General features: G+C 40.2%; 1 protein-coding gene across 4 annotated transcripts in view; it reads right to left on the bottom strand.

Moving 5' to 3' along the window:
* Positions 1–15,921, bottom strand: part of ECT2L (epithelial cell transforming 2 like) — a 53,809-nt gene that overhangs the window by 31,182 nt on the left and 6,706 nt on the right. For all 4 annotated transcript variants that reach the window (XM_043543036.1, XM_037894872.2, XM_043543038.1 and 1 more), the window contains exons 3-10: positions 15,698–15,810; positions 12,875–13,037; positions 7,511–7,763; positions 6,056–6,192; positions 4,193–4,320; positions 2,886–3,024; positions 1,341–1,509; positions 528–653 (exon numbers count right to left, since the gene is read on the bottom strand). In XM_043543036.1, the coding sequence (XP_043398971.1) occupies positions 528–653; positions 1,341–1,509; positions 2,886–3,024; positions 4,193–4,320; positions 6,056–6,192; positions 7,511–7,763; positions 12,875–13,037; positions 15,698–15,810 (1,228 nt within the window). The remainder of the gene's footprint in view (positions 1–527; positions 654–1,340; positions 1,510–2,885; positions 3,025–4,192; positions 4,321–6,055; positions 6,193–7,510; positions 7,764–12,874; positions 13,038–15,697; positions 15,811–15,921) is intronic.

Below are 15,921 nucleotides of genomic sequence, written 5' to 3'. Positions count from 1 at the left end.
GAAAATTTTGACTTTTCTGCAAAGAGCAAAAACTTTCATACAAAGTCAAAAATTTCTATTCTGAAAAATGTGATTTGTGGAACCAAATTGAAAAGTAATGTTTTAGTTTGGTTTGACGTTAAACTGTCCCCCTCTCAGCTACCACTATGTCTAATGTGAGCTGTTTGGATGCCCTATGTCCCCCTTTTCCTCTGTAGGCCAGGCTTCTTGGCTGGACTATATGTCCCACGATGCATCACAGTCATTCCTCTGTGCATAACAGAAGCCTCAGACCTGTGGTGGATCATGAGAGATGTCTAGCTCTGGGGGTTGACCCACAGAGGAGAATGGGGACAAGAGGCACCCAAACTACAACTCCCACAAAACTATTCCGGTATTCAGATTTTTTCAACAAAAAGTCAAAATTCTCCACAGAAAGAACCCAATTTTCTACCAGCCTCAATTGCAACAAGCCCTGCTCAGTAGTGAACACATACGCAATGGAGTGGGAGATTCTCCCTCATGGCAGAAGTTCAAACAAAACTGACCTGATGCTGCCAGAGGAACAAAGATGTCCACATGACCACCTTCCTCTGGAGACATGACACAACCTAGCTTCTCCCAAAATTCTCTCACTTCAGGGCTCAGAATGTTCTCAATACTGATTCTGCAGCCTGAAAAACATTTATATAAAAGTCAATGAAATAAATAAAATGTCCATGAGGGTTTTCATTCTGCTCAAAATTCTTCCCTCCTGTACTCATACCATTACTTCCCTTCCCATGACTTACACAGTCTTCCCTCAGATCTCTTTTTTGAGGGCAATATGCTAACTTTCAAACCTGAGCGATTTCTTGTCCTCCATTTCTTTAGTAACTTTCTCTCTCTCTCTCTGTTCCCTTTTCTCTGTACCATGTATTCTCTCTCTTCTGGTTATTACTTTTTTCTTTGCGCCTCTGTGCCGGCTTGTTTCTCTTTCTTGTCTTCCTTTATCCCTTATTTAACCCCATGGTCAGACCTTTAGTTACTTTGGACTAGCATCATGTGTCTAATCTCCTTTTTTATGACAGCAGAGATGGCTCTACCATGGCATCTTTTTGTCATATTTTCTCTGGCTTTTAACTAATTACCAAGCCCTTGATCCTACAAGCTTTTACATCCAGGCAGCCCCTGCTCCTGGGGTGAGTCCTATTGATTACAATGGAAGGTACAGAGGTCCACCTGCCAGAAACACATTACAGTTGGATCAGTGACCAATTTGCTAGTTTGATTAACTTTTCATTTTCATGCTGTTTCCCCTTTTGGAATACCTAAGTATGATATGGCATTGACATGTTCCCAGTTAGTTTCTTTGCCCCTACCTTGAAGTAAATTGATCTCCCTGGAGTCTCCATCGCTAAAAATCCCTATACTCTTTGCTTTTCGGCCATCCAGAGCCTTTTCTATGTAAAAAAGGAGGCTTTCCAATGTCATTCCGCAATGTTCATACAACACAGGAATCACCCCAGGTTTGATGCTGTCCAGCACCATCTACAGAAATAAATCAGTTCATATCTTCAATAAATAAATCCTGCTTTTCTCAACCTGTAATTCCCTGAGAAAAATATCATTCTTAATTCAATATTCATTTGTAGGATGCAACACATATTATTATTTTACACATTAGTAATTAATTACACAGAGAAATTCTTTATTCAGCTTTGTCCTGTGGCCCCATAAGGCCAGTGGATATGAGATAATCTCTCCAACAACCTTTATGAAAGGAAAATATCAGCTAGGCCACCCCTGCAATTCGTTGTGCATGAGCAGCCTGGCATGCCTTGTGAACCCCCAATGAAGTTAATTGTGTTCTCTACAGATACAGCTGTCCGTCCACACACTGTGATTTTTAGAATCAGGGCCATAATCTTTACCATGAAACAACAAAACACTGCTTGGGTGGTCAGCTTAGCTTCCTACTTATTTTCCACTGATGCTTTGCTGAAACTCAGATTTTATTCAACTTTTTAAATATACAGGATGGGCTGTTTTTGGAGTTTGCATCCTGGACTTGTCTTTGATTAGTTATAACACTGAACATCTTACACAAATTAGTACTTAAACCATATGATTTGGGTTTTTTACTTCAAATCACATAGTGTCAGTGTATTAAAACCTGTGCAGCCCACACACATGCACAGACAGCATTTTTTATTCAGTGTCCTATTAAACTCTGAATTTCTGTATTAGAGATTCATTTAGGCCCGTGGTGCTCTAAGTTTTCCAGTCACCCCCTGCCCCTTACCAGTAATGGAATCTGTCCGTGCCCCTCCCCCCACTACTGAACAGTCAAGGTTTCTTCAGCACAGAGCTTGGGCTGAAGGCAGAGCTAGTGGCAGAATGGGGGATGGATGAGGAGCAGCTGGGGCTAGAGGCAGAGCTGATTTGGGGGCGGAGAGGGAATGAGGGCAGAGCTGGGCCTGGAGGCAGAGCAGAACTGGGGCTGAATGGGGTTGGATGTGGAGCTGATCTGGGGGCAGAGTGGGGCTGGAAGTGTGGTGTTCTCTCCCCGCCCCCTGTGGGGGCTAGCTCCAGTCCCACCACACAGACCCCCAACATTCCTCTGCACCCTCCCTATTGAAAACCACTGATTTAGACCCATAATATTACTTTACTGACATTTTAATCTTGTGCTTTCCTTTGGTTTTTTTCCCTTTATGGTGCACTTTCGCTGAGACCCTAATCCTGTAAACACTTAATGGGACTACTCATGTGAGCAAAATATTTGCAGGACTGAGGCTATAGTAGACTCCAGGAAGGACGCTTTCTTTGCAGGGGAAGGATGAACAGATTGCTGTCTCAGGTACTTCCCCCGGTTTGTACTCTAACTATTCAAAAAAGAGAGAAGACTTAGAAGAAATTCATACCTCATATGCGGGAATCCTGGATGATATCAAAACCAGATATGGCTCAAGTGGATATGCAAAATTGCTGTGTTTTTGGTAGATACACTGACAGTGTTTGTAAGATAACACAGGGTAGGATCTTCTTCCAGTCACATTCTTTCTACAGAAGGAAAAGCAAAAACTCAGGCAGCATATCCTTTAAAGATTATCTTTCTTTTTTTACTTTAATGCAGAAATAAACCATTAGGGTATGAAAATACCTGTCTAAACCTCAGTTACACTAAATAGACGTGCAATGTTGTGTTTTGTAAATACATTTACAGCAACTTGTATTATTATTCTATTCCATGCCTCCTGAAGGCCACCACTTCTGTGAGACAATTAACCTTAATCACCTACTGCCTATTGAGATCACTGAGTTCCAAACACCTACAGATCAGCCATTTGCACTCTTTTTTTGTGTTTATTTTTACACTATGTCTTAGCAGTACTGGTGATAGGGAAAATGCTCCTCAGTGCCCTCATTTGCTCTGTGGTGAAAAGATTTTAAACTTACAATCTCAATACACATAAAGAACAAATCAATGTGTTCTTTGTAAATCCACAAAAGAAAATGAATTTTTAGGATCTTCTCCCTAAGTAGGTTTAGCCAATGAAAAGTACAACTCTAGACCTCAAAGTTTTGTCATTAGTCCACTATCCAGGCTTAGCATGAAATGGCTCTACAAGGTTCCCATTTTATGGCTGGACCAGCACCAGGGTTGAGGGTGGTATGCTGCATTATGGGAAAGCATCTCTTGTTCTCCATATCTTTGAACTTCAGGGTGGTGGTTTAAGACCAGATCAGCTGATGGTTGCTCCAGAATGGTTGCTTCAGGCCAATCTGTGCCCAAGAATCTAGAGTGGGAATCTAGTATTTCTGGTCACACCCCCACACAGAACACCAGGTTTTTACCCAACCTCAAGTTTCAGTTCCCTCCCCAGGATTACGCCCAAGTGGTGTCAGTTAAATGGAGGACTTTGCATGGGCCAGACCTATCGTCTGCAAGCCAGTTCGTGGACTTGCTCCTCCCAGCCCGGAGGAAGAGCAGCACAGCTTTGAGAGGGAACCTATGTGGTAATTATTTAGAACCAATGGACGAAGTTGAGCTCCATCAAGGTGTTTGTGTGTTAAAAGCCACCTGACGTGACCACAAACATCTGCAGTTTTGTGTGCTGTTTCCTACAATGTATTCTGTCACCCTTATTAATCGCTGCGTTTTGGGTACCATTTTCTGTGTGGTTTGGGGATTATGGCCAGCATTTTGAAAATCTTGAGTCCCGCTTACCTCTTGGGCAAAGTTTTTAGGGAGGCCAAAACAAGCTGTGTCTCTGCTGCTAGATTAAAGTTTGCTACAGGTTTCATTTCTTCAGAAAGCAGCATTGAAAGAGTATGATTCGAAAGAGCACTCTTTTCCTGAAAGCATTTAAACAAAAATGCTGAGAGAAATATATAAGATGCAGTGTAATAACATATGGTTCAGTGATTACATAATGCAGCAGTTAAGAAATCCTGTCTTGCATTTACCAGTAAAAAAAACCTTAAACTTATTTTACCAATGATAGTACATTATTATTGACAGACACAAAGTAAAATGTATTTAACTGAGTTCCTCAGAAGAACAGTACTTGAGAATACAACTAACAGTGGCTCAGACAAAATCTTGTAAATTGAGTAATATGGATACAAACTAAGGCACTAATCCTATACAGAGCTTCACAAGGATGAGGGGGTTCATCAGTATTTATAGTGGAGGGTGAGAAGAAGATTGTCCAGTAGCATATTTCTTGGGCTCACATACCAGCTACATCTAAACACTTTTACTTTCTGTGCTGCCAATGCTTCACTTTGAACCTTAGCATGTATATTTCAAGGCACAAAGAAGTGTTAATTGTACTCAACTGCTTTACAAGTTGGATTACAGACTGAATCTAGCTGTAATCAGAGTACAGTTTAGTCAAGTATGAAATTAACTGTATTAAGAATAAGTCTGCACGTTTGTCGCTTCTGATTTCCATGGCAAAGATCATGATCTTTAGGGGATTCTAATTTTTTTTAAATAGTTGTTTTACAAGTCTCTTCCTTCCATTTTAACAGCCATTTTTGATGTGTTTTTTGTGTGTGTTTTGAAGTCTTAATGCATTTTAAAATAACTGATGGCTATAAATGCTTTTTCCAGTAGAAAATAAGCTAGGAAGTAAAATATTCTGTGCCATGACTTTTCAGACTTTACTAACACCCAATCAATCTTATTTATGACATAAGAGACACACAGTAGACACAAAAACCAATCCTGCAAAGACAAAGATATGAGTAACTGACTTGGGCTCACAGGGCTTGCACTACAGGACTGAAAATAGCAGTGTAGAAGCTCCTGCTAAGGCTGAAGCCTAGGCTCTGAGTCCCAGGGAGGGGGAGGATCTCAGAGGCTGGGATCCAGCCTTAGCAGGAACTTCTACACTGCTTTTTTTAGCCTCGTAGCAGAAGTCCTGTGAGCCTGAGTCCGGTGACTTGTGCTCTAAGACTTGTACCATGGGGTTGTTTTTTTTTTTTGTAGTGTAGACGTACCCTCAGTTGCTCATGAGCCTAAGTCTTTGCAGGAGTGGCTCCCTCACATCAGTCTCCTAGTTGATCAACCGCTTACACTTGCCAGCATTTACTATAACAAAGCCTGTCACGTATTGTCACTATGCACCATTCTGAACTAATAATTATACAAGTATAACAGGATCTCTATGCTTTATCATATATATTTCAGACAAAAACATTGTACACATATTACTTAAGGTCATGCTGTCCCAGCCTTACTCATGGTACACAGTATCTTACGCCACGAAGTTCTCGTTGGAGGTCAAAAGGCAGTAAGCAGTGAGTAGGGCACTTCTCAGCATGACTAAGGGTGGCAGAATGAGGTCCACAATAAACCGTGAACCATAGTCTGTGCAGACTTCAGTGGGATTACATGAAGCGTAAATCAATTAACAGTTTTAATTGCTTTTAATTAAGTGGAATGTATTTCAAGTAGTTCTGATTTAAACAGGCTCTATGTGTTAGCACCGCCAACCAATCTCAGGATTCAGCACTTAATGCTTGCACAAAAAAAGAACAATTTGCAAAGGATAAAATGCAAGTAGATTTTGGGGGAAATTACCCTAATTAGTTGCAAAGCTGCCTGTCGTCTAGCCCGGTCCTGGATCGTCTGGGCCTGACTTGGCTGTAATCGCGATTTTAAAAATCTCGAGCTCCAAGTACCACTCATCCAAGGCAGTCGAGCTTTGAATAACTCCTCTGAAAAACAAACATCACTACACACTGCTGTTCAATCCCATGCATTTCCACTGCTGGGTAAGTACACACTAACAGGAGAAACAATGCAGTAACTAGGGAAATAATCCATATGAAAATTAGCATGTTAGTTTTACAGGGCAGTCTTTAGATTTTATCTAAACTGAACATCCTGCCTGAAAAGTCCTCCTCATTTTTGGCTAGGAATTGGTCATTCTACTAAAATGAAGTTGTCTTATATTAATACCTGAAATGAAAGTAGTGTTGACAACCTGAATAGTTCAAAAAATGAGTTCACTTTAAAAAAATCATAAGAATATTTTAACAGCCATGAGATTAAAACCATGGGGACTGTTTTCATTTGCCTTCTGATTTTTGAGGACTTGCGATTCATATTTTCAAGTTTTTCTCTCTAACCGGAAAGACTAGAAGCCTACTGTTTTAAAAAAGGAAAACTGAGATTCTCACAGAATCACATGACTCCAGGTGCTGCGGTTTAGGAACAATGCCAAATATGAGACTTGAGAGAGAACTTGGGGATTTGACATCACTGAAGGTGTGCTCTCCATGAAAACTATATGAATAGTGACATCCTTTCAAACGAATATTAATGAAGGGGGGAGAACCATGTTGCCCGAACAAAAAAGCACAATCTAATATAAAATATGCTGATTATTAGACTTGTAGACATAAATCTCAATATGCTGAGCACTGTTTAATAAAAGTCTGATATATCCTAGAATTCCATGGAAATATTTCTTTTAGTCTTAGGTTTTATTTAAATAATTTTATACAAAACCTACATTTTGACCTAAACTTGACCAAGGATTCCTTTAATGCATTGACTGTATTTGTAGATATAATTAAAATTTCTACAGGACATCCTGGTATTGGGTCTTTTCCTTTCAAATCTTGGTTTTCGTAAATTGGAAAGCAATTTGTGCCAGACTGGAAAGAAATTAAGTCAGCAACCACACACTGACAGTTTAAGGTTTCTATTATTTCCACAGTTGAGATGTACTAGAAACCCCACTGGACACTATTAAGCCTGAATATTTTTATCCCTTTCCTACAGGCATATCAAATATGACTAAACAACCACACGAAGAAACAAAATCTATTGTTATATTTACCATTTTCAGCTCTTACTCTTTTGATATTAAAAATTAATTTAAAAAAAATCTGCGAAGCTAAGTTTTCCTAAAGAAAAGGTCTTTGACTGCTTGAATACTTTAGGCTGCTTTATCACTTTCAGAAGACAGTGTTTGTTATTTTAACGTTAATCTCACAAGAAAGAGGTCGTTATTTTAATACCACTGACTCTTGTGTAACGCTAATCTCTCCCGAATCATTTTCCGTAGCCATTTTTCTCTCAGCCTTTCTTCCTGCTCCTCATGTTCAGCTTTTGCTTCATTGAGGGTCCCATAGATTTCAGTGGCCTCTCTTGGGGTGAAGTAATCCAAGCTGGTGGCACAGGCAATATAATGTCGCTTCCACGCGCTATATTCGCTGTCTGCTGGAGTGTAGGGCAGGAACCATCCGAACTTAACACACTTTGGCATCCACAAACAGTCCTTAAGACAAGAAGGAGGTAAAAGAGAGACAATAAGATGTGGTTGAGGACAAAAAGCTTTCTATTTAATCTTGGGGCTTCATACTGCCACTGATCACCGTAGTATCTGAGTACAAATCAAACATGGCACCTCCATAAATATGTTCGAGAGATTTCTTTTTTTTTATGAAGTGCATAGTGCTTTTACAGGAACAAATAAAAATACACGATCCCGCTGTCTCAAAGAGCTTGCTGCAACTTTTTCTTATGTGGAGAGGCTGGCACTGTTCCTGAGGATGAATAATCAGACAATGTCAATGAATTCATAGATTCATAGATTCATAGATATTTAGGTCAGAAGGGACCATTATGATCATCTAGTCTGACCTCCTGCACAACGCAGGCCACAGAATTTCACCCACCACTCCTACAAAAAAACCTCACACCTATATCTGTGCTATTGAAGTCCTCAAATTGTAGTTTAAAGACCTCAAGGAGCAGAGAATCCTCCAGCAAGTGACCCGTGCCCCATGCTACAGAGGAAGGCGAAAAACCTCGGGGCCTTCCAATCTGCCCTGGAGGAAAATTCCTTCCCGACCCCAAATATGGCGATCAGCTAAACCCTGAGCATATGGGCAAGATTCATCAGCCAGATACTACAGAAAATTCTTTCCCGGGTAACTTGGATCTTACCCCATCTAAAACCCATCACAGGCCATTGGGCCTATTTACCATGAATATTTAATTACCAAAGCCATGTTATCCCATCATACCATCTCCTCCATAAACTTATCGAGTTTAATCTTAAAGCAAGATAGATCTTTTGCCCCCACTACTTCCCTCGGAAGGCTATTCCAAAACTTCACTCCTCTGATGGTTAGAAACCTTCGTCTAATTTCTAATCTAAATTTCCTAGTGGCCAGTTTATATCCATTTGTTCTTGTGTCCACATTGGTACTGAGTTTAAATAATTCCTCTCCCTCTCTGGTATTTATCCCTCTGATATATTTATAGAGAGCAATCATATCTCCCCTCAACCTTCTTTTAGTTAGGCTAAACAAGCCAAGCTCCCTGAGTCTCCTTTCATAAGACAAGTTTTCCATTCCTCGGATCATCCTAGTAGCCCTTCTCTGTACCTGTTCCAGTTTGAATTCATCCTTCTTAAACATGGGAGACCAGAACTGCACACAGTACTCCAGGTGAGGTCTCACCAGTGCCTTATATAACGGTACTAAGACCTCCTTATCCCTACTGGAAATACCTCTCCTGATGCATCCCAAGACGACATTAGCTTTTTTCACAGCCATATCACATTGGCAGCTCATAGTCATCCTATGATCAACCAATACTCCAAGGTCCTTTTCCTCCTCCGTTACTTCTAGTTGATGCGTCCCTAGCTTATAACTAAAATTCTTGTTATTAATCCCTAAATGCATGACCTTACACTTCTCACTATTAAATTTCATCCTATTCCTATTACTCCAGTTTACAAGGTCATCCAGATCCTCCTGTAGGGTATCCCTGTCCTTCTCTAAATTAGCAATACCTCCCAGCTTTGTATCATCTGCAAACTTTATTAGCACACTCCCACTTTTTGTGCCCAGGTCAGTAATAAAAAGATTAAATAAGATTGGTCCCAAAACCGATCCCTGAGGAACTCCACTGGTAACCTCCCTCCAACTTGACAGTTCACCTTTCAGTAGGACCCGTTGTAGTCTCCCCTTTAACCAATTCCCTATCCACCTTTCAATTTTCCTATTGATGCCCATCTTATCCAATTTAACTAATAATTCCCCACGTGGCACCGTATCAAACGCCTTACTAAAATCTAAGTAAATTAGATCCACTGCGTTTCCTTTATCTAAAAAATCTGTTACTTTCTCAAAGAAGGAGATCAGGTTGGTTTGGCACGATCTACCTTTTGTAAAACCATGTTGTATTTTGTCCCATTTACCATTGACTTCAATGTCCTTAACTACCTTCTCCTTCAAAATTTTTTCCAAGACCTTGCATACTACAGATGTCAAACTAACAGGCCTATAATTACTTGGATCACTTTTTTTCCTTTTCTTAAAAATAGGAACTATGTTAGCAATTCTCCAATCATACGGTACAACCCCTGAGTTTACAGATTCATTAAAAATTCTTGCTAATGGGCTTGCAATTTCTTGTGCCAATTCTTTTAATATTCTTGGATGAAGATTATCTGGGCCCCCCGATTTAGTCCCATTAAGCTGTTTGAGTTTCGCTTCTACCTCAGATATGGTGATGTCTACCTCCATATCCTCATTCCCATTTATCATGCTACCATTATCCCTAAGATCCTCTTTAGTCTTATTAAAGACTGAGGCAAAGTATTTGTTTAGATATTGGGCCATGCCTAGATTATCCTTGACCTCCACTCCATCCTCAGTTTTTAGCGGTCCCACTTCCTCTTTCTTTGTTTTCTTCCTATTTATATGACTATAGAACCTTTTACTATTGGTTTTAATTCCCTTTGCAAGGTCCAACTCTACTTGACTTTTAGCCTGTCTCACTTTATCCCTACATATTCTGACCTCAATAAGGTAGCTTGCCTTACTGATCCCTCCCTTCTTCCACTCCCTATATGCTTTCTGCTTTTTCTTAATTACCTCTCTAAGATGCTTGCTCATCCAGCTTGGTCTACAACTCCTGCCTATGAATTTTTTCCCCTTTCTTGGGATGCAGGCTTCCGATAGCTTCTGCAGCTTTAATTTAAAATAATCCCAGGCCTCCTCTACCTTTAAACCCATAAATTCTTCAGTCCAATCCACTTCCCTAACTAATTCCCTTAATTTTTGAAAGTCAGCCCTTTTGAAATCAAAACCCTAGTTGCAGATTTATTTTTATTAATCCTTCCATTCAGTTTGAACTGAATTAGCTCATGATCACTTGAGCCAAGATTATCCCCTACAACCATTTCCTCTATGAGGTCCTCATTACTCACCAAGACCAAATCTAAAATGGCATCCCCTCTAGTCGGTTCAGCAACTACTTGCTGAAGGAATCCATCAGCTATCGCATCTAGGAAAATCTGAGCCCTATTATTATTACTAGCACTCGTCCTCCAGTCTATATCTGGGAAGTTAAAGTCTCCCATGATCACACAGTTTCCATTAGTATTTACTTTATTAAAAACATTAAAAAGGGCTCTATCCATATCCAAATTAGATCCCGGCGGTCTATAGCACACCCCAAGCACTATCCCAGGGGAGGCTCTAATAGTTTTCTTCCCCAATTTAATTTTTGCCCAGACAGACTCAGTCATACCCATTTCATCGCTTCTTATTTCTTTACATTCTATCTTATCATTGATATACAGTGCTACTCCACCACCTTTACCTTTATTTCGGTCTTTCCTAAACAGCACATACCCTTCAATACCTGTAGCCCAGTCATGACTACTATTCCACCAGGTCTCTGTTATACCTATGATATCTGGTTTCACTTCCTGCACCAGTAACTCTAGTTCCTCCATTTTGTTACCTAGGCTCCTTGCATTAGTGTACAAACATCTTAATTTTTGCTGTTTAGCCTCACTCACATTCTGTACCCTATTAGGCACGGTTATTTTACTACCAGTATAACCTATTAGACTTGTATCTACACTGCCCTTCCTCCTACCTACAGCTGTATCCACTCTTACTTCATTTTCTTTCCACTCTATGCTGAATTCTGGCGTGGAGATTACCTGGACATCTCCCAACCATCTCCCCCAAATTCCTAGTTTAAAGCTCTCTTAATCAGTTGTGCCAGCCTCCATCCTAGAAGTCTATTTCCTTCCCTACTCAGATGAAGTCCATCCCGAGAGAACTGTCCTCTATCCATGAATGCCTCCCAATGGCCATACATCCCAAAGCCCTCCTTATAGCACCACTGCCTAAGCCATCTATTGATAGTCATAATCTTGTCACACCTTTGTTGCCCTTCTCTAGGAACAGGCAGAATCCCACTAAAGATCACCTGAGCCTCAATTTCCTTAAGTGTCCTCCCCAGCCTAGCATAGTCTCCCTTAATACTTTCCAGCGAGAATCTAGCCGTATCATTTGTTCCCACATGAAGGATAATTAGGGGATTCTTTCCCGCTCCCTTTAGAATCCTTTTCAACCTCAGGTCTACATCCCGTATCTTAGCACCCGGAAGACAGCACACCCTCCTATTCAAGTGAGAGAGGTACATTTGCTTTTCTTCTGTTTTTTTTAAAGGGATAGCGGAGGGATGTTTCATTTTAAAATTCTTCGTTATCTGGAAATCTGCAAATAAAGGCGTTTTCGTGTCCCTTTGATTGTCATATTTGGCCTAAGAGGACTGGGGAAGAGAAAGAGTAGGCTAATTGTTATACCACTGTGAGCAGCTTCTGAAGATCAATATTTATTTTATCTTAATTTCTATAAATAGCATTGCTATACACTCTGCATTTAGACAGACCATAACAAACAGTAGCATTGTGGATATTCCAAAATGCTAAGCCCTGGCATTATCAGTATCCATATGGTCCACAGCAATCTCTATAAATTACAGAGTTTAGGATATCCAGCTAACTACATATCTCTAAATTATGTATTTTGTTCTGTTGCTTGATGTGTGCATTTAAAGACCAAAGCCAAAGCAGGGTTAAGTATAGAAGCAAAGCAGCAGAATGAAATGTAGAATGAGAATTAGCTTCTGACAAGAGAAAATATAAATGCCTTTATGTGTAATATACTCTTAGTGATTGAGATGTTCTTGCTTGGGTTGGATGAAGCTGGTTCCAAGAATTTAATCTGTTATAGTGAATTAAATAAAGCAAAGTTTAAAAGATTATCTTGTCAAGTGCGTGAAAGAGTTGAAAATTCTGGTACAGAAGATCTTTCCAATTATTATTAAGTGTGCTAGACAGATACATGAAATGCTTCAGAAGGTTGAGCATTTATCTGAGTGCTGTACAAGATACGAAATTGCTTTGCAAATTATGCTATTTACAACATGCTGTTTCAGATTTCCCATTTCATGTATGCAGTGCGCCTTAAAAGTGCTGTAAATGTCCAGTTACCGGTCCTATTCCTATCAACATCAATAAGAAAATTCTTCTTGATTGCCATGGGAGTGGGACCAGGCCTACAATGAACACACCTGTTCAGTTATAAACTTCCAGTGCCAGTTGACTTGGGCAGCTGCACACAACTCCCTTGGGCTGAGAAAGGAGAAGATGTACAGAGATATGAAACGTGGCAGCACTTTGGTGAAATCCACTTTGGTCACTGGAATCCTCTCTGCAAACCAGTTTTGGGTAAACCTGTGAAGAGACAGATATTCACCATAGTTAAAATCCTGTTGAGATTCTATTGTCACCCAGTTGGTCTTCCCTTTCAGAAAACCTGAGATCTCTTTGAAGAATATTGTCAGGAGTGAAGTGATTCCTATGATGGCATAATTTGCAAAGTGCTTTGGCACCCATTGAGAAGGGATTAAAGATGTATTTAAGTCAATTACTTGACCATTTCTCTATTGATAGCATCGCACCTCAGTGACATAATGCAACATTTTGAGGGCAAATCTAGACTTTTATGTAAAGAGGAGCATTGCATTGTTGTAACTAGTGAACTGTATGTCTTGCAAACCAAACTATGCCAAGAGTATGGTCATTTCATCAGAACCACTTATGTTTATATCACTGGCCCTTATATCACTAGATTGGTTTTATTGCTCTCCAGAAGACTGGAAAGAGTTGAACCTTTGTATTTGTAGTAGCCATGTTCTACTATTAGTAATCTAGTAGGTCAGGAGTTTGAGAGATGACTCTTGTCAATAAAGAAACTATTAGGCCCAGGATAATAGGCAAATTATCTATGTGAAGAACACTGACACATTCTATATGATTTTATAAAAATATGCTAATGAGTGTGAATATAATGTAACTGGAATATGCTTCATGCAAAAGGTCTCTTGTAAGGTATCATTACAAAGCTTATAATCTACTGAGTGTGATCATCCTATTTGTATAAATGTATCACTCTTGTATCTGAAACTAGAAATATAAAATATAACTCTGAGGGCCTATTGTAATTATGCAAAGTGTGGGCCATTAATGGTGGCTTGGAATCTTGATGGCTTCCATTAATCAGGACAATTGTCTGTAGATGGCTCTGTCTTACTTGTAAGTCTTCCTGTATAAGTGTGTGCTGGCAAGTGGATAATGAAGTCTTACAGTGACATGTGATCATGTCAGCTGAACTGGACTCCATCTTTAAGCTGGTACTTTTCCATTGAGAAGGAGTGGGTGGGAACCCGGAGAGGGACAAAGGATTCCCGCCTTATGCAAAAGATATATAAGTGGGTGGAAGAGAACAAACGGAGGCAGCCATCATGAGAAATCCCCTAGCTACCACGTGAGCTGGAACAAGGGCTGTACCAGGGGAAAGGATTGTGCCCAGACTAGGAAGGCATCCAGTCTGTGAAAGAAACGTATTGAAACATCTCGGAGGGTGAGATTTTATCTGTATTCAGTTTTATTACTGTTTAGGCTTAGATTTGCGTGTTTTATTTTATTTTGCTTGGTAATTCACTTTGTTCTGTCTGTTACTACTTGGAACCACTTAAATCCTACTTTCTGTATTTAATAAAATCACTTTTTTCTTATTAACCCAGAGTATGTATTAATACCTGGGGGGGGAACAAACAGCTGTGCATATCTCTCTATCATTGTTATAGAGGGCAAACAATTTGAGTTTACCCTGTATACGCTTTATACAGGGTAAAATGGATTTATTTGGGGTTTGGACCCCATTGGGAGTGGGGCATCTGCATGTTAAAGAAAGGTACACTTCTGTAAGCTGCTTTCAGTTAAACTTACAGCTGTTAGGGGACATGGTTCAGACCTGGGTCTGGGTTTGCAGCAGGCTAGCGGGTCTGGCTCAAACCAGGCAGGGCACTGAAGTCCTAAGCTGACAGGGCAAGAAAGCAGGGGCAGAAGTAATCTGGGTACATCAAGTGGCAGTCCCAAGGGGGTTTCTGTGATCCAGTGCGTCACAAATGCACAAATCAATCCAGATGTTTGGACTGGAAAGGATCAAGACATCCAGGGAAAGAGTGAAAGATCTCTCTCATTTTTAATAATCACAAGTGGCCAGGAAACAACTCTGTAAACTTTCCCACACACAGACCAATAGAAGTCAGTGTATAAGGGATGTCATGATTAGGCCCTTGGTTTATAAGAGCTGACTAAAACCTGGTCCTGTGAGGTACAGAGCTCCCTCTGCTCCCATTAGGGGAACTCTTTGTGTTCAGTACCTTGCAAAACTGAATCTTTGGGATCTGATTATGCAATATATAACATGGAGCAGGCTGTTGTGCCCACATGGAACCACATTGACTCCAGTGAGTCTCTGCACAAGCAAAGCAAAGCAGTCTGCCCACCCACCTATAAACTGCAACATTCATTGTGAGCTCTTTGGAAAAGGAACCTTGTCTGCTCCATGTTCTGCACAGCCTTGATCACACGGACAGTGCTCACCCGATAATATATAATACTAGATGGAAAGGCTATAGAGATTTTTTTTCTTATTTCCCTACCAATGCAATGAAAAGGGGAAAAGATGGAGAATCTGGAGCCTCAGGCCTGCACTAGACAAATATCTACACGCTCTCTCTCAGTTTTGGTACAATGTTAATTTTTAGGTCTTATGAATCTGACAGTGTCCTTTTTAAACCAAACTGACAGGGCCCTCTTTAAAAAGATAGATACAATTTCAGGTCCCAATCAGATCCATCTGGGCGACACCTGCACGAGTGTTAAACCCTCAAGGACTTCACCTGGATACCACAAGGTTACAGGGATCCCCCTGGGCAAATCTCATTACAGAATTGGTTTGCTGTGTGTTTTTTGTAACATCCATATTCATACATATCTGCTTGTTTGGAAAGACAATACTAAGCTAGTCCTTGTATCAAACTTACTTCAGTTGTGATTTACTGCATCTCATCAACATTGTGTGGAGGAATTGTTTGCGCTGCTTGTCTGTCCACAGATCAAACCAATGGCTTATGAGACTAACTCTTTCCTGAAAGAGCTGAAAGGAAACAGAGAATTTCCGTATCTCATTCAGTATGTTATGCAGACCTGTACAAGTCTGATGCATGTATAATGATGCTTAGGGAGGCAGTGTGACCCTAGTAGATAG

The sequence above is a fragment of the Chelonia mydas genome, chromosome 3 (genome assembly GCF_015237465.2).
Source record: "Chelonia mydas isolate rCheMyd1 chromosome 3, rCheMyd1.pri.v2, whole genome shotgun sequence".
NCBI classification, from domain to species: Eukaryota; Metazoa; Chordata; order Testudines; family Cheloniidae; genus Chelonia; species Chelonia mydas.
The sequence above is the reverse complement of the archived record's forward strand: the minus strand, read 5'-3'. Positions and strand labels throughout refer to the sequence as shown.